The following is a 22,718-nucleotide window of genomic DNA, read 5'->3' as shown; positions in this document are numbered from 1 at the left end:
TGGAACTTTAATTTTTTCTCTGGGATGTATCGAGAAGTTGGTTGCGCAAAGGAAACTAAAAAACGAAGCACACGTGACCAGTGAAGAGGGAAGAAAACAGACAATTAATGCATTTACAGCACATCCTTTCTTTTTTCCGTTTTTATTTCTTTCAACGCTAGGTATTTATTCTAGAATAGTATTAGATAAAAAATGTCACATCATCAAATGAGTAGTTTTTGTCTTGCCGATCACGTATGCGCCACGCCAATCAAATTCTAGAATGGCTTCATTTGAAAAGATTTCTTACTCCTTTAGGACGATTTAAAACAAATGTTGCGAACGAATTGTTATTAAAAAAACAGTACATCTTCTTGCGATCTGTATCATTGATGTCCAGGAAACTCGTGGACGCACTCTTTCCTGAAGCTTTATCAATGGCTCGTGCTTTAGGTGGAGTCAATCAGTTTTACACTGCAGTCGAGTGCTTTGAATGTTGCCTCTTTATCATTTTGCTCTAAAAGGAACAAGATAGAAAATCCTTAACCATCCCTGCTTATTCATTTCAAATTTCACGTGAAATGATCTGATTACTTGCTAGTGAAATCTATTTAATTTCCACTTTATTCTTTCATATCAATTTTTTCCCCTCAGTTTCAATTTTCCGTACTATTTGGATTGACTTTTCCTTTTTGACAGCAGTTGCAAATAATATGCCCGGTCACTTGTTCACTTAAATTGAAGGAGGAAAATGAAATGTTTGATCTCAATTTTCAAACCTTACGCTGGATGAAAATCTCAGATTTGGAAATTTTGCAAAAATGCGTTCCTGTATGAAAAAGAATCCTGTAAGTTGTGCCGCTGAAAAAAATATCCCCTCACTGCATTAAAAAATTTCAGGAAAGTAGGCTGTTATTAACGGCAAGCCATTTGTTCAAGTTTGTAGTCAAGTCTGGGCTTTTGGTCGGTGACGTTATTATCTTCTGATGCATGATTTTTTAAGATTCAGTGAAACGTCTTTGAAAAGAAGAATATGCCATAACGTAATGAGTACATATCCACTTCCTTCCTTTTCAATGTTCTGCTGCCTGAAAGTTTTTGCAAACATCTTGCCAAGCAGAAATTTTGGTATCTCCCCATCCCTCAGCTTTCGGTGAAATTTTTCATGCCTCATGGCATGAAAAATGACAATCTATGTACGTTATTCATGGATAGTGTCCCACCTTTTTTACTGATACTGTCTTCCTATCTTCCATTAAATGCTTGTTTGGCACAGAACTCTTTGAAAAAGCGTCTTTATGTGTTTTGGAGGGTTTTCTATGCTTAGTTCTGGTCTCCTCTTTCTGGTGCGTCTTGGAGCGCTGAAAATGAAATTACCATTAGCGTCGAACCAAACTGAGCTGAATTCAGTCATTCTTCATAAAGTGTCGCTGCCTCGTTGTACAACAGTGCTAATTTCAGATCGACAAAAACGTTAGCCATGGATCACATGCATTTTTTTTAATGGCTACCGGTCTTAAAGTTAAGCAGGAAAAAATGCTTGAAGGTGAAATTGGTTGAGAGTACATATATCGATAGAGGAATTGAATTGTGATGAGGATGATGGTGTCCGCCCAACAGAGGCCAAAGATATCAACTGTTTGATCCTTCAGCAAAGTGGCAGTCAATTTCAAGGCTTTAATGTATGTCACTGTCAGTAAAGTTAAGTTGTTACCTGGAAGTCACGTGGTCTTGCTATTGTTGACTGTTAGGGATAAAAGTAAGTCGTCAGTAGTATTCTGCTGCAGTTATTGTTATTATGTAGTTAGAAAAGTTGAAAACGTCTCTCTTCATTCCAGTGAAGTTTGTTCAAAGAAGTTCATTGTGTATATGCCATTACAGCTTGCAGGGCACTGACTGCGACGCACTTACGTGGGAATGGAAGATAAACAGAATTGTGATGTAATGGTATCGTAACGTTTACTGGCGCAATATTACAAAGGTTTACGTACATGTCTGTGTACAAACCCTTTATGACTTAAGTTAACTGTATCTATGATCAAACCACGCCTCTGATGTACGGACACCCCTCATCTTATGTACTGAGATGCAAAATTCCTTTTTTAAACTAAGCGAATTAAAAAGATATGTCGTTTTGTAATTATTTGATTTACTAGGAACATTCTAACCTTCCCCACAAATCAATCATGCACATGACTATCGTTCTTTGTGTCTCTGGATTCAAGGTTTGCTCTTCCTTGCTTAATGTATGTGTACTTCTGGCCCGTATTTTGCCAACCACGCCTGAGAAAAGGGTCAAGCAGCAGTGACAACATAAGCCACGTAAGACTGACGATTTTCATTTTGATTTTAAAATTTCTATCGTCTTTCTGCCACAAACCTTTTTAAATGACATCTGCTGTTGCGCAAATTGTCCTCCACCGCCCATGGCCGACAGACCTGCCAATCCACCGCCCATCATACCTTGTAGGCCTCCTTGAAGACTTCCTCCCATTAGTCCTTGTCCTTGTAAGCTGTTAACACCTCCTCCATCAGATAGCATTCCACCTTGCACTTGCTGACCTCCTGCAAAAGCAGATGTCAAGCTCTGCATCCCTTGAACATCCTGAGCTCCCTGAATTCCTTGCAAGGATCCTCCTCCTGCTCCTCCTTCGTTCATGCGGCTCACCGCAGAGTCGCTCAATCCTGCCAGACCTCCTTGACCCAAACCTTCCTGATTCACAGCACCTTGCTCCAAGGTACCTCCATATCCTGCTCTTTCGGATGCTATGGAAGGTTGCTCCATTGGTGATACCTGACTTTGTGCTCCCAGTTGCTGCCCCCCTTCCATTCCTCCAAAGTTTGCGATACCTTCACTTAAACCCTGGCTTCCACGCGCTCCTAAGCCACCGATTACCATGTTGTTTTGTTGAGATGATCCTCTCATTTCGCCCGGCAATATTTTGTCGGCTTGGTGAACGAGGCTTGAGATCTCTGTGCGAAAATTATCGGTTAAGCGAAACGCCTTACGTCAACACTATAAGTTTTATTTTGTTTTTGTTTTTTAATTCAAGTGTCTATCTTGAATGTGTGAGAGGGACTTTGGAACTTTTAAAATGACGATTAGAAGCGATAGCCGTAAGTAAGTAGAAAGTATGACATTTTTTTCTTAATATTTTCGAACTGCAAAAGACTCGATAGATAAAAGGGGATCTACGAGGTATTGGGACCAACCTGGCTGACCAAGAGATGATTGATCGGATAGATAAGGTGACGAATATTCCTGAAATTCCTCTGCGTGGTCACGGTTTTTATGTGTCCGTCATCATGCAGGCATGCAAAAGGAGAGACACGTTCAACGAGATGTTTTGTTAGAATGTCTAGAATATGTGGCAAAACTAGTTTTATCTATCAATTACCAAATTTAGGTAGTTCTCTAGTTGGTTAACTGTGTTAGGTGGCTTAGTTGTAGGCTAGATGTGTACAAGCATTTGAAGAACGTAAATACTGGCTTATGCTAACTGTATGGAATTAACAGCGATTTATAATTGTGTAAGGACCACTTGTAAGTGTGAATACTTTAAGAGGGGCTTAGTCAGTTCAGATTACGGAAATATTGAGGGAATCTTACAGTCAGAGCATGTTTCGGCGGTGAAAAACAAGATGATTCATATATTAGCGCATTAACCTTGGTTCTCAGAAGGAGTGATTCCTTTTTGCTGAGCTCCTACAAAGGCCATTGGTTGCCCTCTTCCCCCTTCTGGATTTGATATTCTTGGCTGCATACCTTCTTGATCTTGAACCTATTTTAATAAGCATATACTTTAAACAGTTACCATTTTACTTTGATAGGTATATTTTATCAGGAACGAAGTTGTCATGTTAAGTTATAATGATAAATGTGGACCGGAACACATCAAGCTCTTCTGAATAAGTGATTTAGTACACGAAACTCGAAAACAAATTATCTTCTACATCAGGATTTCATGGAAACATGAGTGAAAGTCACTGTAAGGACAAGGCACAGCGGGTTGATAAATATTTTTATTCATTTAGATTACTGAAATTCATTGATTACCGGGTACCCAGATTACGTTCCGAGGTTGTTGCATGTACTTTTGCCGACTTGTGAGCTATTTTTACTCTTCTAAGTGTAGTTGGATAATAACAACACAAACCATGACCTGTTTCTTCGCGTTTTGTGCAGTTTTACTTGCTTTGGTCAAAAAACATCACTAAAAACGTCTCTCTTAAGCGCGACAAAATAGCCCTCATTAAATAGTGGAAGGCAGAAACTGAAGGAGTGTTACATACCCCGCCTGCTCCCCCTACTACGGAAGCACCTCCGTTGCCAATTGATGCAGAACCCCGTGAAGATTGAGACTCAGCCGCGATGGCGCGTTGGATTTCATCCAACTCATGTGCACTTTCAGAGGCAACTTGAGCTTGAATGCTTTGTTTCTATGTATATGCAAGGAAAATAAGTGTAAGCATCATTTCACTATCAACTGGCTAATTACAACATGGATATCACATTTTGCATGGATGATCAAAGTTTGTTAAGTTTTCACCGTGTTTTGTTATGAGGGCCAACGACTGCAATTTTTGTAATACCCAGTCCATACTCAACCTTCTACAGTATGAATTGTTTGTTGTTGAAATCGAGCAGCGGAAAATAACTACAACTGTGCTTTTCTGAGAGTCAGCAAGTCCGCGTAAATAAATAATAAACAAATAAGGCATTTAGCATTTACCTCAGCAGCGTCCTGTCTTTGGATGTTCGAAGCCCAGTTGGCACCTTTTCCTCCATCTTCCCAACCACCACCTGCACCTCCTCCTCCTCCTCCTCCTCCTCCGGTGCCGTATCCTTCTCCAGTCTCGTATTTCTTTTCCTCTTCAGCTTCCATAGCCAAGCGATCCTCCAGCCTAGTATCTTCTTTGTACTCATTATTATTTCCTCCAAGGTCTCCCAGTTCACCCAGTCCTAACATCTTTCCCATTCCACCTGGCTTTCGGTTTACCTTGTGTTCCTTTACTCGCTTTATGTGGGGTCCTTCGTCCAAGTCACTTACTAAAAAAATGGTGATAATTTTACATAATTACCACTGTGTTTATCAAAGCTTTATTGAAAATGACCTTAAGAAACTTAGGTGCTGATCGAATACTGCGGCCATGACACATTTTGGTGCAAAGTTTCAAAGGGTCCCACCAACCATCGTGGATTCAACTGGAACAGAGAATCTGGCCATTTCATTTTTACCATGGTTGAACTTTACTGGGAGAATCCCTGTATTTTACCTGAAGTCTCATGTTTTCTGGCAACTGCTGGCTTCTCGTCTGGATTGAGATCATTACTTCCCTCACTCGTTTCAGAGCTTTTGATGCTCTCAACTCTTGTCTCAGCTTTATGTCCATGCTTTACAGCATCTTGTGCAGCTAAACTTGCGTCTAACTCAGCCTTTTGCACTGCTTCTTTTACTAAGACAAAAACAAATTGACTCACTTAAACAGAAACATTTTTCATTCAAAGAGAAGCTGCGCTCTTGCATGCTGTCCGAAGTCTGTACTGAGTAAAGAAACCACAGCACCGTTACCATCTTATTGCAAGTTGATACAAAACGCTCATTATGAAAAGTAGCGTCGAGTTTCAGTTCTACAAACGTGGGAAGACACTGTTCACTTCTTTATTATGAATAGTCCGAAAAAAACTCGGAGTTTGTCGGCCAATGCAAGTGATATGCTGTTATCATTATCTATCGCAATAAAGGCTTTATTTTTATGCGAAGAGTTAGGGTTCGTTTAACCCTTGATCGCAACCTTAACCACACTATTCAATACGCTGAGAGACAGATACACATTTCCCCAGAACTTTTGGTTGTTTTCGAGGCACATGCATTTGAAGATCACATGCATGGTTTGAAATTACACTCACCTTTATCTTCAAGATTAACCGACTTTGGAGTCGCTGGATGCGCTAAGAATGAATCAAATAAAGAAATTTGCACGCTTGTTTGGTCCAAAAAACACTTTTTGCGGTTTGTTCGACCTTGCACCACAGATAAATTTGTGCATTTTTACAGATTAGTTTCCTCTTTACCTTGTGATTCTTGAGAGCGTCAGACTCAGAGTATAATTCCCACTTATCCTAGCTATCTTTTTGCTTATTACATTAAAGAAAAAGGAAACGATTCCCAAAGCTTACCTTCTTCTCGGCCAGACTTTTCAGCGGATGACTCCAACGGTACCGAAGATACTGTAACAAAAACGATGAAAATTAACAATACAAGAACTATGTGGTTACCCAGAAACGAACCATAATCGTCCGTAAGGGAAAAAGAAAATCACATGTGAAGCAAGCCAGCAAGCAGACAAATAGCTAAACATACGCCAAGTATATGGACAGCACAAAGCTACTTAGTAAAAAAAAAAAAAACCAAACAGACAGCAACTTATAAACAATAGAACAAAACCTCTTGTCAATGATTGTTCCTATTATATCCTGCCTTGCTGTGATTGTTATCTAGTAGAAATATACTAAGTGCGATAAGAAATCCATTACAAATGCCCTCTAAAGAAATTTGTCAGCGACCAGATAGAGATGGCCTCTTCTTAAGAATGGAATGCGGGCAAATGAATAAAAGCCAGAATAGAGTACCCATTTCTTATCTTTTCACTTACACTTTATTATCATTTTCAGATTAATAAATTAGTTGCCACTTTAGATACTGTCTACACAAGCAATCGTTTAGACAATCCATTTTTTCAGTACAGCATCTGCAATATCTTTCCACATTTCAGTCGTAACTTCTTAAGCACTTCACGTCTTTTCAAGTGCACTGCAATTCAGTTAGGTCTAAATTCGACAACGAAATCATTTGGCGGATGTTTATTTGGTCTTGGAGTCGACCAAATGACACCAACTTGGAAAGATACCTTGAAGTTTGTGAGAAAGTTTTCTTATATCAATAAAAAGAATGGTAAACTTTAAGCAATAGCTCCTTTTGAAATGGTTTGATGTCGACAGCAAATCGAAAATGACAGGTCAAGTCAACTGGAATATATAGGATAAGGAAACTGAGATACGACCAACAAAATATAATTATCAAGATTTTGACTTTAAAACAGAACTGATAATTACGATACAAAGATGTGACAAAAAATTTCCATCTGAAAGAACTGGGTCACAATCGAAGTAAGTACATCAGTTTTTTGTTACTTGTGGCGAGGCTGGTGGAGAGAGGTAAAGATGGTAAACTTCTCAAAGCTTGTTAACACCATCGTATATCCAGGCTGATTGATATTTGTAACATAAAACTTACCTGCGTGCGACAAACACAATGTCAGGCACGTTAGAAGAAGTCTCCTGTTCATTCCACGGCCTTTCCTTTTTCGTTATTGTTTATTTATCGCAAATTTGTACCTGCCAAGAAAATGATATTTTATTCTATCACCAAAAGTTATGTCTGCTCCAGTTAACAAAGCCTGTTTGTTAAAACATTTGTATCGAAGAACGGTGAAGCTATTTTCTTACAACAAAGGTTATAAGATTTAATCGTTTTTATCATCAAGTTTCTACCATATTTTCAACTTTTGCTTCAAATCCTCTTAGCAAAGCAGGTCTTTTCTAATTCGCTTGTAATTATTATTGTTTTTATAATAAAAGCTGTTTCATTCGCTAACTGAAATATTTTTGCCTAGCATCTATAAATAAAAGTTGAGTACAGTTAAAAAATTCAATCACACCCGAACTTACCGTTCAAAAAACAAAAATCCAGATCAGAGAGAAATTGAAAATGTTTCCGATTTGGTCATTTCCAATAAATGACGTCATTAGATTCAAGAAGAGGTTCTAAAGTCAAGCAAGATTAAATATTTACCACTAAGCTTTGCAGTCCATCGAGTTCACCAATATTAAGTCTGCACATGGGGAAAGCATCCATTCAATATTTTGCCAAACCGAGGTTAACAAGAAGAAATGAAGGCGACGATTGCAAAAATCTTCCTTTTGAAAGATTATTCTGGGATTGCCATGTTGTGGGAGGGTTTCGACTGTGCCTAGTGTTTCGTGATTATTCACCTGCTGACTCTGAACATGAAACTTAAAACCGTTCTTACTGATAAAATGAGAAATCACTTCGCTCTGGTAACGCTTCAATAATACTGACATAACAGTCCCTTAGCAGGCGGATCGATTAAAATCGATTGACAGGTATAATAATTTGACTAGGTGATAAAAACAAACACGAACACAACTTGTTTATGCGCATTTTGTAGAGAAATGTTATCATGCGTGTGCTTGACATTTGACCGTTGAGCATCTACACCAGATGCATGCGTAATTACTTAAATTTCCCTGTGCTGTTTGCATTTTTATAATCTGTAGTTGGATTGCAGCTACTACTTAAACTTTTTTTTTTGTTTTCAGCTCTTTATAGGAGCACTCTTATGAAACTTCCCTATAATTTGAAAACCCGAAAAATTCAGTTATTTCATTATAATATGAATTTTTAGCGATTAATAAAGCCTTTTCAATAATGATTTTAGTGGAAAGTCAATTCTATGGCGAGAAATTACGATTTGAAAACCGTCCCACCATTAATTTTCGAACTCACGGCCAACTCATCTTCGGTCAGCGGTCACTCCCATTGTCACGTAGATAACTCAAAACACTCTTGGCGTCATTTTATATTTATAGGGAAACCTCGTGAAATTTAGTGAAATAGTTTTAGTCATAGTGTTATAAAAGCAATATATACGATCAAAATACTGTTTTGAATATTTGAATATTTGAATATTTGCGCTGCAAATGAGTCATCTACGTCACGCTCAAAACTCGCCCCAATCTTCTTGATTCTGGCAATTTATTACGTAAACTAATGGTGGGTCAAAAGAAAATCGTAAATTTGACGATCTTCCCGTGTGACAATTCGGAAAAAATATTCAGAGACGATTAACTAGTGAACATTTCAAGTTTTTACGCAAAAATCGGATTTTTTGAGTTTCCAAATTACAGGAAGGTTTCTTAAGAGTGCTTCTTTAAACCGAGTACCTACCGAGCAGTTCACGTATGACCGCGCGTTCACGGAGGAAATGGCACTGGCTGTATTTATAGGACACACATTGTCAATAGCTTGTTTTCCCACGACGAGGCTGCAAAAGTGATCAATTCTGGAATAATCCCGTGCTGAAATTTGTTATTTCTCTAACTTATTGTGCAGAGGAGACATCCTGAACACGAGAGGAGAAACTTTAAACTTTAATGATAAATACTCCCAAAAAAGGTTTTTCAGTAACTATTTACAAATACGAATGCTAACTATATCTGACAAGCTATTGTTAAATTCTAAATTCTAACTGTCACTCGATCATTCATTCATGGCAAGTTTAAGGACTTTCTTGAAGGCATTTACAGATGTAACGTTTCTCAGGTCTTCGTCTAACATGTTCCACAGAGATACTGCTCTATTGGCAAAGGACCTTTGGCCGGTAGCTGATCTGAATAATGGAATGTCAATCTTCTCATTATTACGAGTTATGCAATTATGTACAGAAGATAGTTTTTTAAACTTAGCACATAGATATTCAGGAGCTAAATTGTTGACACACTTATAAGCTATAACAGCGTCTCTGAATTTGAGTATTTTGTCAACTGGAAGCCAGTTGAGTTCATCCAGTAATGGCGTTACATGGTCAAATTTCCGAGCGCCGCAGATGATTTTGCAGGCGAAATTCTGGATGAGTTGCAGCTTTTGTATGTTCTTAGATGAGGTATTAGATCACACGGACGAACAGTAGAACATTTTGCTAAAGACAGGAGATGTAATAATTAAATCTAAAGTCTCTCTATCAAAACAGTATTTCACGCGGTTGATCTGAACCAGTTTAGTCAAGCAAGAAGAGACTAGGTGGGAGATATGAGTGTCATAGGTCAGATATGAATCTATATATACTCTTAGATCTCTTGCCGAATTCGACGGCCGTGAGAGTCCTTACAATAAATGAAACAGTAAAATTAACTGAATGTTTACTTATCATTTGCTTAGTGCCAATCAACATGAACTGCGTTTTCCCAGGGTTTATTAACAAATCATTTGCGCAACACCAGTTGGCAACATTACGCAAATCATCTTCGAGCTTGAACTTAGCGTCAATGACGTCGGCTACGGGAAAAGATAGCAAAACTTTAGAGTCATCGACGTATCACTCGAGCTGGCAGAATTGAGTAGCGTTTGGCAGATCATTTAAATAAATACAGAAGAGGAGCGGCGAAAGAATCGCTCTCTGGGGGACTCCGTGTGTGATTGGTAATGGATCTGATAACACAGAATCTATACGCACTGATTGGATCCGATCTGAAAGGTAGCTACGGAACCACTGAACTACGGCGGGTGAGGCACCTACAGCGGAGAGCTTCTGGAGTAACTTATGATGGAAAATACTGTCGAAAGCTTTTGAGAGGTTGAGTAAGACTAATGCGCTGATTTCCTCTAAAATTAAATCGGTAGTATAATTATTCAAGGTCTCAGTTGAATGGAATGACTTATTGCCGCTTTGATGGAATGACAAACGGTTACGTGACGTTAGGTAGGTGATAAATTGTTCTAGAACGATTTTCTCACAAATTTTAGACATAACATTAAGTAGTGACAATGGCCAATTGTTCAGAGGTTCTTCGTGATCTCCCTCTTTTAGGAGTGGGATGACCTCAGCGATCTTCCAGTCTGATGGAAAAGTGGAGGTACCGAGTGAGCAGTTCATTATCTCAGTAATAGGCCCGAGTATTACTTGTAGGGCGTCTTTGAAAACTCTAACTTTGGTTTTGTCGGGTCCTGGTGCTCTGTTTAATGGTAAGGGCAAGATGACACGCCTCACATTTTCGATGCTCACGGGATTGAACTCGAAGCAATCATCGGAAGAGGATATAAGGTCTGGTGTAAATGAGTTTGAAGGGATGATATTATTTCCTAATGCCAGCTTTGCAACAGCTTCAGCCGTGCGACTTCCTACGGATGAAAAATATGAATTAAACTCACTTGCTACGGTCTTGAGGTCTTTAGAATAGACAAGTTTCTCTTGTGTTTTCGATGGAATGATGTTGTTGATCACTTTCCAAAGGGATCTCGAATTATTCATATTGTTTTGGACTTCTTGATATGTATGATGTTTTTCAGCTTCAAAGAGAGTTTTTTTCACAATATTGCGGGAGGTTTCGTATTCTGCGCAGTCGAATTCATTGCGCGTTAAGAGAAAGCGACGATGAAGACGGTTTCTTATTTTCATAAGATCCTTGATCTCTTCGGTGACAAATGGGCATGGGCAGCTGCGAATCTTGACTGTCTTTACCGGAGCGTGTGCATCAAGTACTTGGCGAAAAGCGTTATTAAAAATGTCTAACTTGCTGTTTACACCAGGTGCAGCAAACACTGAAAGTAAGGAGTCAGAATGAGACGCAAGTCGAAGGTGAAATTTTCGGTATCATAGTTCTTATAGCTGCGCACTGTTATATAATGAGGAAAGATCTTGGGAGATTTCAGTTTCAACACAACGTAAACTGGAAGGTGGTCACTAATTGGAAAATTAATGACACCACTCTTACGAACATAAGAGGGGTCTGAGACTAAGATGACATCTAGTAGTGACTCGGTGGTGGTCGTAATCCTGGTCGGTTCCTTTATTGACTGTTGTAGGTTCATTTCACGTGTGAAACTATTGATAGCTGCATACTGCATACAAAGCGCTGCTTTGTAAGTTTGACAGTTCATAATTGCCCCTTTCCAAACATAGGGAAGTTCATGGGACATATACCACGCCATCGTATCACAATCCTCTGGAATGCATCTTTAAAATGGTCCTGTTTGTTATCAATATATACACCTCATTCAGTATTTTAACATAATACGCGCGGACATTTTGCGAGTTGCGTTCTTTTGCAAGCCCCGTACAGTACGTGAGGGCAAGGAAAAATGCCGGCAACGAGAATAATGTCCGCTCGCATTATCTGTTAAACTATAGAACAAGAGATTCATTTTGTTTTCTAGTATTTGGTCTCTAGTTTTGGAAATACTTTCTACAGTGTAATCTGAGCATTGTACCGATCGCGTAAGACGTATGCGGTGGATGAAAACATAACAAACCAAAAAGTTAAAGTGGTTATTGTGACCAACAAATTTGATGGGCTCAACTGTTCGTTGCTGAGAAAGCTATGGCTGGAAAAAGGAAGTCTGGGTCGTTCAGTGCGTCCATTTCTTTGCTCCACTTTCCATCCGTATTCGTACCCCGTTCTACATTGTGACACCTTGGCATATTTTGCGCGTTCCGTTTCTCTAATGTGGTAAAATGGAGTAGTAGTGGAATAACAAAAGTTGATAACTCAGGCTATTCAAGTAAGAATATTCAGAGACTCAGCAAGGTTACATAGAAAACTCGTGGACTTCAGCAATAAGGAAACGGTGGCGGAAATTCGCAAGTTAAGGTAAAGTAAAACTTTCTTCAGACAGAGTAGCATATTCAGTTCAAAGGCTTGGGCCATGTATCCAAAGAAAATTATGATTACAATTTGTTAAAACTGAAATTACGTCCAAAATTTAATTCTAATCAAGTAATTAGAAAAAGTCTCTAAAAATTAAAGCCGCATGAAAAACTGTTTTGCGCATTAAAACTTTTCCCGCGGTCCAAAAGAAAAGTATTTTCCCCAAAATTTGCATCTGCCTTCGGTGACCAGAAGCTAGTGTTCTGCCTTGCATAGAGTAGTTATGAATGTTGTAAAGTCTATGTATGAATATGCGATGAGAACTAGGCTGGAGCTAAAAGTTTAGACAAAAAAAGCGAATGTGGCCTTATCATAAGAGTTGGCCTTATCGTAAGAGTAAGTTTTAGCAAAACACGAGTGTAAAAGAGACCTTGCATCTGAGGATCGCGTACAGCGCATAAGTACTACGAGCTACTTTAAGAATGGTGGTTTGCATCGCTCAAAAATTTATGCTCAATCAAGTTTAGAGCGTCATTTCATGGACCTGATAACCCTCTACCATTACATCATGCTTATCTTAACAGGCAATGAGTTTCATTAGGGATCATCAAGTCATATTATTCTGAGACCAAAGTATCGAATTTCACGAAATATATTGTGCATTCTAAAATATGGTTGAAGATTCCGAAAGATGATGACCAATATATTCTGAATTATTCCCCAGAATTATATAACACATTTAAGTTTTTCAAATCGATGGTGGCTCGAAAGAAAAGCCTCATTTGAAATTGGCAAGTCGAACTTTCACCGAGGTTGTTTCTTGGTAATGGGTAGTAGAGCATAACAATTTTATGTTTCCATGACAATACATGATCCCAGATGCCAGAAGAAAATGCTCGTTCCAGCCCCTACAAATGCGCGGTAATGAAAGTCAGGAGGAATCGTACTAAATTCAAACACTGCACGGACATCTCTTCTATTGTGGTAATTTTTCCTTGTTGAAAGGAAATGAGTGCACTGAGTGCAAAAGCCAGTGGTGCATTCCTAAAAAACAATAAAGGAAAGAGGGCTATAAATTTTCTTTCGACTTTCGGTTGCGTTCGTTAAGTTTTTGCTCCTTTCATGAAAGCAATACACATACTCAGTCCGAATCTTCTGACCCTCAGAGTACACTGCGATTTACAGTTATAACAATTCTAACGGTAAAAAAGGGGGGATTTTACAATGCTCAAGTTTATTTCTGAAAACAGAAATGGGGAGGGAAAAGGTCGAGGTTTCGAGTGTCTATTAAGATGGTGACAGCAGGTTGGAGCAATTAAATCAGTCAATTGCTTCTTCCCTTTGAAGTGTAGAGTATTGTTTGTGAGGCTCCCAATATATACTCCATCTTCGTGTCGTGCAATCCAGTATTCAGCCATTCGGCTAGAACAGAAATCTCACAAACCCACAACCCGTAAACAGAGAAAAAAAAAATCAGCAAGTGGTTTGTGTTGGTGGCAAAACATTACGTCATAAAATCTGCGAGAACGAAACAACTGGTATGTCGCAAAATGTGAAACGGGGAGTGACAGTGCTTGCACGTTCGATTCTTTATTGAAAGCGACTACACTTTGTATCAGCGAATGGAAAATGTTCCGTGAGTTAAAGTTCTTCTTTAGTACCCTTTAGATTAGTTTCCTGTAGCAGGTGTCACAATGCAGTATCATATTTCTCCCCACTTACTACAATCCTCAGCTTTCAATTTGTCTAAAAGTAATTAACTCGTGGATCGTGAAGTCGAACATTCATCATTTTAAGATATTTGCAGTGTTAAAAGAAATTAGAACTCCTTGTAAAACACTTCCTTCAAGCGTCTATATCTCATCGCGTGAGAGTGTACTTTTTTATTTTGCCAGAGTAATACTGGCTGACGAGAAATTGAATTGCTTGCAGTCTAGGGTAGAGAATTCAGGTTGATGCCATGTTTTCAAGAAAATGAAGTGGGTGTTCTTCATAGCAGCTTTTGCTTGTCTGGAGTGGGCGGCCGCGGGTAAGATAAACTTCAACTCAGTCACAAAAACGGTTCACTGATCTTCTATGTCTAACAGTCACATTATTACTAATATTTTTCGGATGGTTAACCTTTACTGGTACTTAACTCAACCAGGTGGAACATGTGAAGTCGCCAACATTAACGGTCTTCTTTTTTCTTCTAACATAGCTTTCGTAACTTTTTCGTTCTCAAGCAAACAAGGCTTTTGAGTGTTACATCCGCTGTCTATTTTAAACTAGACTGCGAAGATCGCTTTCATACTCATTAGACTACTAAGACGAGATTGACCTGTTTGATTAATATCAGTCAAATAGCAATCAAAGCGAAGTAGTACTTGACTTCTTCAGTCTTGAATCACTTTTCCCAAAAGCTTGGAAAATGTCATTGTAGAAAAAAAATTATTTACTTCTTTCGGCTTGGAACTGATTCCAATCGATGTTACCAGTTTCGCCTTATGATCTGACGCGTGAAACAAACTCAGGTACCAATCAAAGTAAGGGGAATTCGTCGAAATGAGATTGTTTTATTACATCAATTGCGAATTCTTTAAAGGAACACTCTTATGAAACTTCCCCCATAATTTGAAAACCCGAAAAATTCAGTTATTTCATAAGAAATATGAATTTTTAGCGATTAATAAAGCCTTTCCAATAATAATTTTAGTTGAAAGTCAATTCTAGGACGAGAAATTACGATTTGAAAACCGTAATTAATTTTCGAACTCACGGCCAACTTATCTTCGGTCAGCGGTCACTCCCATTGTGACGTAGATAACTCAAAACACTCTTGGCGTCATTTTATATTTATAGGGAAACCTCGTGAAATTTAGTGAAATAGTCTTAGTCTTGGTGTTATAAAAGCTATATACGATCAAAATACTATTTTGAATATGGAAGACCACTCTCTTGCGCGTCAAATGAGTCATCTACGTGACGCTCAAAACTCGCCCCAGTCTTCTCGAGTCTGGCAATGTTGGTAGGATACAATATTCCATATACGCTTTATTGCTCCTTACTTTTTCTTTTGGTTCATAACCTTTGTTTTGCTAGTCTAATAATTTTGAGAACAAATTTTTATACTAAGTGCTCTTCCTATTATCCGAAATAAGAAAGTTCTCATGATCTTTAAATTAACTGAATTCTCTCTCCAACTTCCATAGAAAAGATACAAAAGCGTGAATTAAAAATTGACAGACGAAGCCCCTGGGAATATGGTATGTTGCTCTATTTTCGTAATACCTGGTTGAATAACAGCCTGCATGAGTGGCAACTGCTTTTTGAAGAAGTTGACAACGGTAACCATACGATTTTTAATCTCGCCTTTGAAAATTATTTGCAATATGTGAAATTGCTGTCCAAAGATTTCCACAAAGGATGCCGACATCTGCGTTCTCTCAGCTACCTAGCCAGGTACCTCTGACGCAACAAAATCTCTTTTCTCCATCTCTTGGTACCTGTTCCAACAAATAGTACTTACAATTAAAGTATTTTGTTGACTCAAATTATGGCTTTTTGTTACTTACGGTTGCAAATTGGAAAAGGTTACCTACAGTGGCTCTGTTACCTTTTATAAACGTTACAATTTTACCAAAAGGCTCAGTTTGCCCATCTATCGGTTATCCATTTTTCGTTCATGGGAGCCTACAGTCCCTAACGTCTATATCTCTGATGAAGATTCCTTAGAGGTGGCCTATACCCGTTCAGCGAATAAGTTGTTCATGCACGGTCAGTTGTAGCTATCTAGGGTTGCCACAGTAACAAACAATTATCGCGTTTTCTTACAGCTTTGCTTAAATATCTTCTGGGAGACCCCAGGGGAAACCGTAAGTAGTTCTATATTTTGTCTGCTATGGCAGATATATCATGTTTTCTTTTATTCTCATTGTATTTGTGGATATCACTGAGTGAAATGAATTATGTTCCAGCAAACACAGCAAAAGCTTTGAAAGGGGAAAAGAGAACTACAAGATTGCACAAATTGTGCTCCGGAAAAATTCAACTTCGAGATGAATGGATCAAGGATAAGTCAGTTTACGATAAAATTATTTGCGGCATGTTCACAAGACAAGACGAGTACAAGAAGCACGAGGAGCATGTGGCGAGGATATTAATGGGAAAAACTAATGGAAAGACTTTGGACGAACAAAAAGATGAATTAATAAGAGCTGTCAATCAGATGGTAAATGCAGCTGGCCCCATTCCTATTATTAAGATAAAGGGGAAATGAATGGGAAAGAGAATCGATGAAATCAGTTTAGGAAGTTAACAATTTCCTGTCGTGCAGGCAATGTTGAGAACAAACGATCCACTAAAGGGTTTTATAAAGCCCATAATTCTCCTGGATAAAGATCTTGCATATAATTGGGTTCACTCGAAAACCGAGTGTGTCCAAATAATCTCTCTAGCTGCAAGATACAAGTTATGGATGTTTTTTAAATAGCCCTCTTATGGTATGTGGATTGGTGGGGGACTTTTAATTTCTAATAAACGAAACGGTACCATTAGAACCCGAAGGCAAACTTTTGTTTTGTTTTTCTCTCCATACGTGTTTTGACAAAATTTGCCCTTCAGACAGTCAGTGCCGGTTATCCAAATAGATGTCCTTAAAAAGACCTTTATGAACCTCAAAATTTCTTTCTGAGTGGGTCATTTGAAGAAAATTAATTTTTTTTTTTGCATTGTTAGCGGTGAGCGCTCTATAGGATCCTCACAAAAATCAATGGTTAAAACGCAGTTTCGTTGACAAGGGCTTTTAACCAGACCTACGGGTTTTTCGTGTAATACTAAAACAAATTTTATCTTCCGCTTAATTTCTCTATTAAATTTGATCTTTGACATAAATCGGGTGTGTGAAAGAAAACTGTTTCACGAAATTCGGCAAACGAAATGCGAACCGAAAATGCGAACCACAACAAGTTTAATTCCTCCCAAAAGTAACATTTTATTTCTGATAGAACATTGTCATAGCTCATAAAAAACTGCGGCTCATCGATGCTGCGCCAAATATGTGAAAAACTGATATATGAAATTATCGCCGGATTATGTCGGAATGCGCTAAAGTTATTGATAAACCACCTGTTCGTTTGTATATGATTGTGACTTTAGGAGGAACAAGAACAACGAGAAAAATCGATCTAACCTGCTGATCTTTTGCCACCGTTTCCTGCTGAAACAACTGAAACTCTGAAATTCGTAATTCCCTGCCCTAACATGAATACCCGGGTTTTGGATTTTTGAAGAAAGAGACTCTCTTTCCTCAAAAATCCAAAACCGTAAGATGTATGCTATATCTTACGCGAGTGATTTGTTTTACTTCGAAACACAACAAAGGAAAGGTCCTCTCGTTCTCGAGTTTTATCTATTTCGTGAAACTTCAGTGCAAACGTTCTTCCAGCATTTTCAATGTAAAAATAACCATTTTTTATTGTTTTAATTGATTTGATTAAACTATCGCTATCGTTAGCTGCTCGGAAGGATATGACCACGATGTCAAAGTGGGGTTGAAATGCTGGTCCAACTCACAGTAAGTGTAATTTTTATTGGAATCGTAACTAGTGTAATGACGAGGACAATGGTTTCGCTCAAAAGTTGTTCTCGTAGATTCCCACCATCGAGTGCTGAATTAGAAAACAAAATGCTTGACATATCTTACGAATTTGGAACCCTTTAAATTATTTTTGTTCTATTGGCGCCCATTTAGAACGGACATTTTTTTAAACACATGCCCGAGATAACTATTGGAGGTAACTTTTTTCTTAATGAGATTTCTCCTTTACTTTTTTAGCGCTTTTCTTAGACTTATTTATTCTAGCTTTCTTGTGATGATTGTCCTTTCTTCCTAATTTACGTTGGAACCCTCTTCTAAATAGGCCGCCAGGTGCATCTCCCAGGGTTGTGATACCTGGGTTATTCATCCCAGTGAAGCCATTAATACCATCCATTCCACCGAATCCATTCATTCCATTGTCCAATCCTCCACCCATCATTCCACCACCCACTCCTTCCATGCCAGGCGTTTCTCCCATTCCAGTCATTCCTGCACCGCCATCCATGTTACCCACTGCGCCCATGTCGCCCATGCCTCCCGGCATGTCGTTCATGGGTCCCGCACCTCCCGGGCCTCCTGGCATGTCATTAAAAGGTCCCATGCCTCCTAACCCTTGCGGCATATCCTGCATTGGACCCATACCTCCCGGCATACCTTGCATTGGTCCCATACCACCTGGCATGTTTTGCATGCTCCCCATTTTGTTCATTCTTCCCATTCCTCCCATTCCACCCATAAAACCCATCCCTCCCATTCCACCCATTCCGTTCATAGCAGCCATGCGACCCATTCCTCCTCCTCCGCCACCTCCCATATTTGGCCTTCCTCCCGTTCCGTGCGCGTTTTTCCAAGCGGCGCTAAATTGATTTTGCATCTGCTTTTCAATACCCGCCATGGCCTGGTCCTGAATTTGTTTCATTGCAGAATTGTAAAACATCTCGGGAGTTGCTGGCTCTGTGCTCACACCTATGAGATTATAATGACACGAAATTACTCTTTAAAGTGGTTTATCACCACTCGTTTTACATCACAGTTACATAGGAACGCACCGTCAAGATGTGAACCTCTGCAGAAAAATGAAAAACACATAAATCCGAAACCAAGTACAGTAAATGTTTTCAGGCAGGCCTGATTGAATGAAATTACAACTCATAACAATTACGATTTTAAAGCGTGACTACCATCAATCGGCAAGTTCTAAGAGAAATAAGGAAATAATTTCTATCTCGATTTTTTATATGTTGGAAATAGAGTTTGTGTTTTGTCAGATGAGGTCTCATATCTCTTTAACGAGTCATTGTAAGCAGGTATTCGCATACATACGTTTTCCTATAGGCTTTCAATATTTTGGGCTCATTTAGACCCTTATCATGAGTCAGCTGCTGCTTATGTTAGACTTTTATTTCACTTGACCTGTTCTTACGTTATGCGCGTGTATTGCCAACAGAATGCAAAACATTTTGTGTGCAACTGAGGATGTTTGATGACCCCTCTTGCCCTGATGTTCGTTTTTCCACACCAATCATTGTATCTGAATGGATAACATCCCTTCTTAAAAGGGTGAATTTAATTGCAAGGGATATATATCTCAGATGATGTTAATTGCACAAAATAAAAGCACCGTTTTATTTATTAATAATATAACAATGAAAATTTATTCAAAAGAAATGCTGATAGTAGAAAACCTCATATTAGAGAAAATCAGGCTATAATTGTTGAACTTGCCCGGCTGTCGTTGGATGTGGAACTCCTTAAGAATGCGCATGCTCATCAGCAGTTAATGTCGTTTTATAATACGAAGAAAGAGTCTTCAATGTCCACATTAACTTATTAAGAGTGCGATCGCCATGTGGTCTCATGCATGATGTACAAGACTGTCAGTGCTTTCTTTCGTGCAGTTTACCTGATGTTTTTTCCCGCTTCTCGGTGATGTCCTTCTTTGATGCCAGGGTTGATTGATCTTTGTGTCCTTTGTGGAGTTTATGACTGTCATGCTTTTGCTTTTCTTTCTTGTCAGGTTTTTCAACCTTTGCTATTTTAGCTTTTCTATCATGAGGAGCATCGTATCCTTCGTCGATATCGCTCTCAGGACCTTCTTCCATTGGCTCTTCAAGAGCAGCATGTTCACGAGCGGGAACAAAATAAGGCTCGTCTTCGTCGATATCATCGTCGAATCCCTCGTCGTCAAAATCATCCTCGTTGTCGAAGTAACGATGTCTACGAAAAGGACGAAAATAAGGCATCCTTGGCCGGTCTTCGTATCCTAATGGTACTTTGTCCCGTCCAACTGCAGGTTCATCGATCATAGGCATAGGTCCCATTGGCCCCATGGGACCCATAGGTTCCCTGAGTTCTTCTCCAAATCCTCTCGCATAATAACCATTTACTCCATTAAAATAATCATCGTTTCCCCTTAGATTATCTCTTTGAAATGCATCGCCGGCGTTTTCCATATCTCCCATATCTGCCATGCGGTTGCCATACATTCCGGCCATTCCCATTTCTCCCAGTCCACCGAAGCCAGCCATTCCTCCCATTCCTCCACCCATACCTCCACCCATACCATCCATACCACCCATGCCTCCCATTCCACCCATTCCACCCATGCCGCCCATGCCTTGCATGCCGCCCATACTATCCATTCCATCGCTCATTCCTCCCATGCCTTGCATGCCTCCCATGCCACCCATACCACCCATTCCTCCCATAGCACCCATTCCTCCCATCCCACCCATTCCTCCCATCCCCGGCATTCCTTTTGCTGTCTGCATAGCTGCCTTGAATTGGTTCTGCATCTGTTCTTGTATTACTTGCATTGCTTGTTGTTGCATTTGTTTCACCATCGGGTTGTCAGGCTCCTCGCTGTCTTTGCCTACAAAAAAAGAAGCCGAATCAATTCGCGGTGCTTAAATAACGTTTCCTATACCAAACTGACGTCACTGCGAGATACAAACCATCTCCTTGACTTGGGGCTTCACTGGGCTCTACGGAAGTTAACAAAAATGATACCGTGTTATTTAGTGTTTACTACGTTTCAATGCCTACTACTGTTGTGGCATACACATACATCTCGTAATTAGATTGCAGAAAAGAAAAGTCGTACGTTTGTCAAACGTCCAAAGTTAAATATCAGTTGACATTTAGTTGCCGAAATATGAGAGAACAGGAGGAAATAGCTTCCGGACTTAGAATTACGTCCTTTACAATATATCGTGAAATTTTAAACAAAAGAAGATAACGGTGAAGTTGGAAGTTTATATTTATACCTATCTGTAAATGAGATATTCCTAGGGCTAAGGTGAAAAAACATTTGATGCTTACCATCAGGGCTCTTGTTACCATCGCCACCTTTACTGTCGTCTGACATACCGACTGGAACAACTGGAGGTGTTTCTCCTTCAGCACCACCTGGAGAAATCTTTAAATCCGGTGGGAGCTTAGGGTGGTCTGGTCCAGCAGCAATAGCCGCATAAGGATCTGTTTTACTTTGGTCATTTTCTTTTGGATCCATTGCCGAGCCACTTCCACCTTCGGAATCTCCAAGTTGAGAGCCGTTACTGGATGAATTCTTTCCAGCTGCCGCTGTTACGTTTGGAAGAACTCCGCTGACCAACTTGTCAAGTGCTTTCAGCGCGGAGGTAGTATTGATATCTTTAAATTGACTTATACTCTTAATTCCGTCTCTAACTTTGCTTAATGGGACACCTGTCGACACCCCTGCATCATCTACCTTATGAGCATCTGGGCTTGGTTTTATTTGAAAATTCGTAAACTCTTTACGATCAGGCATCACACTACCAGGCTTAGCATTTTTAAGCTTATGAAAGAGTTTCAAAAGGTTCTTGTGAATGCTTGTTTGAAGGCTTTTAATTTTAGTTTTTTCTTTTAAAGGAGAAGCTCCACTTTCCTCATCTTCGCCGCAGTCCTGATGTACGGATGACTTCTTTTGCGCACCAATGGGGTGAGGAATGTGAGAGTTAATACTCTTTTGATGCGATTGTAGACTGCGAACTTGATCTATACAACCTAAAGAATTGGAGTTAAAACAAATGATGAGACAGTAAGACCGGAGTCATCTGTGCATACAGTGAGATAATATAGTCATCACACAGGCAGCTGATGTAATGTATTTTCTCCCTTTTTATTGGCCGATATTGTCCGCTCTCCATTGATAAATTACGATACATTCTCAACTTTGTCACTACTTGTTACTGACTTTCTGTTATTTGACATTGACACACCAGAAAGACAAAGAGAATAGCAGCTTACTAAAGCATATTCAGTTCAGCAAGCTTCTAATATGTTGCCTTGAGACTTGTATGATCATTGAAGTAAATTTATTGAATCTGAACCTTATTTTAAGTAAGGCTCATTCTTTGCCACCTTACTCGATACCAAACAACCAAAATAATCAGCTGATATGTTTTTACTACGCTGTAAGTGACTACCCTCATAATTATGTCAACATTCTTTTTGATTGCGGCACGATCATTAAGTGATAACATGGCATCATGATTCACTCTGTGCGGAAGTTACTATGACTGAATTGCAACGAAAGATGAGAGGATAATACTGGATATCGAAGAAGACTTAAGAATACAGACGAAATCCTAATACCTTTTGAAGGCCTTCCACGAGATATGTCTGAAAAAGCAAACAACAATATAATAGAAAATCTCAGGAGCTGAATATCGCTTACTAAATGTTGGTTTA

The 22,718-nt window shown here is 39.2% G+C and overlaps 4 protein-coding genes across 9 annotated transcripts in view; 1 reads left to right on the top strand and 3 right to left on the bottom strand.

Moving 5' to 3' along the window:
* Positions 1 to 123: 123 nt before the first annotated feature.
* On the bottom strand, positions 124 to 7,981 carry LOC111328392 (uncharacterized). Of its 5 annotated transcripts, none has more exons than XM_088741745.1 (13): positions 7,836 to 7,981; positions 7,278 to 7,378; positions 6,161 to 6,211; positions 5,891 to 5,932; positions 5,257 to 5,436; positions 4,713 to 5,029; positions 4,273 to 4,419; positions 3,647 to 3,761; positions 3,193 to 3,252; positions 2,360 to 2,952; positions 1,694 to 1,723; positions 1,203 to 1,340; positions 124 to 496 (listed from the first exon to the last, which is right to left on the bottom strand). In XM_088741745.1, exons 2-13 carry the CDS (start codon positions 7,327 to 7,329, stop codon positions 449 to 451), a joined length of 1,773 nt encoding a protein of 590 aa, XP_088597871.1. In that variant the 5' UTR covers positions 7,330 to 7,378; positions 7,836 to 7,981; the 3' UTR covers positions 124 to 448. The 5 variants fall into 5 exon arrangements, with proteins under 5 accessions (XP_088597871.1, XP_022788537.1, XP_088597872.1 ...); XM_022932802.2 differs by lacking the exon at positions 7,836 to 7,981 and adding an exon at positions 7,712 to 7,804; XM_088741746.1 differs by lacking the exons at positions 1,694 to 1,723; positions 7,836 to 7,981 and adding an exon at positions 7,712 to 7,804.
* A 2,177-nt stretch (positions 7,982 to 10,158) lies between these two features.
* LOC148718863 (uncharacterized) lies at positions 10,159 to 11,771 on the bottom strand. Its single transcript, XM_088740022.1, has 2 exons — positions 11,555 to 11,771; positions 10,159 to 11,381 (listed from the first exon to the last, which is right to left on the bottom strand). Exons 1-2 carry the CDS (start codon positions 11,769 to 11,771, stop codon positions 10,159 to 10,161), a joined length of 1,440 nt encoding a protein of 479 aa, XP_088596148.1.
* Positions 11,772 to 13,909: 2,138 nt separating this feature from the next.
* On the top strand, positions 13,910 to 16,977 carry LOC111328405 (uncharacterized). Of its 2 annotated transcripts, none has more exons than XM_022932830.2 (5): positions 13,910 to 14,063; positions 14,360 to 14,456; positions 15,619 to 15,672; positions 16,243 to 16,281; positions 16,384 to 16,977. In XM_022932830.2, exons 2-5 carry the CDS (start codon positions 14,402 to 14,404, stop codon positions 16,683 to 16,685), a joined length of 450 nt encoding a protein of 149 aa, XP_022788565.2. In that variant the 5' UTR covers positions 13,910 to 14,063; positions 14,360 to 14,401; the 3' UTR covers positions 16,686 to 16,977. The 2 variants fall into 2 exon arrangements, with proteins under 2 accessions (XP_022788565.2, XP_022788566.2); XM_022932831.2 differs by having other exon boundaries at positions 13,941 to 14,063; positions 14,323 to 14,456.
* Positions 16,978 to 17,854: 877 nt separating this feature from the next.
* LOC111328414 (uncharacterized) overlaps positions 17,855 to 22,718 on the bottom strand; it is a 6,103-nt gene continuing 1,239 nt past the window's right edge. The window contains exons 3-7 of the mRNA XM_022932840.2: positions 22,623 to 22,649; positions 21,327 to 22,031; positions 20,960 to 20,989; positions 19,909 to 20,877; positions 17,855 to 18,971 (exon numbers count right to left, since the gene is read on the bottom strand). Coding sequence (XP_022788575.2) covers positions 18,214 to 18,971; positions 19,909 to 20,877; positions 20,960 to 20,989; positions 21,327 to 22,031; positions 22,623 to 22,649 — 2,489 coding nt within the window. The 3' untranslated portion in view covers positions 17,855 to 18,213. The remainder of the gene's footprint in view (positions 18,972 to 19,908; positions 20,878 to 20,959; positions 20,990 to 21,326; positions 22,032 to 22,622; positions 22,650 to 22,718) is intronic.

Source organism: Stylophora pistillata, chromosome 12, assembly GCF_964205215.1.
Source record: "Stylophora pistillata chromosome 12, jaStyPist1.2, whole genome shotgun sequence".
Taxonomy (NCBI): Eukaryota; Metazoa; Cnidaria; class Anthozoa; order Scleractinia; family Pocilloporidae; genus Stylophora; species Stylophora pistillata.
The sequence above is the reverse complement of the archived record's forward strand: the minus strand, read 5'-3'. Positions and strand labels throughout refer to the sequence as shown.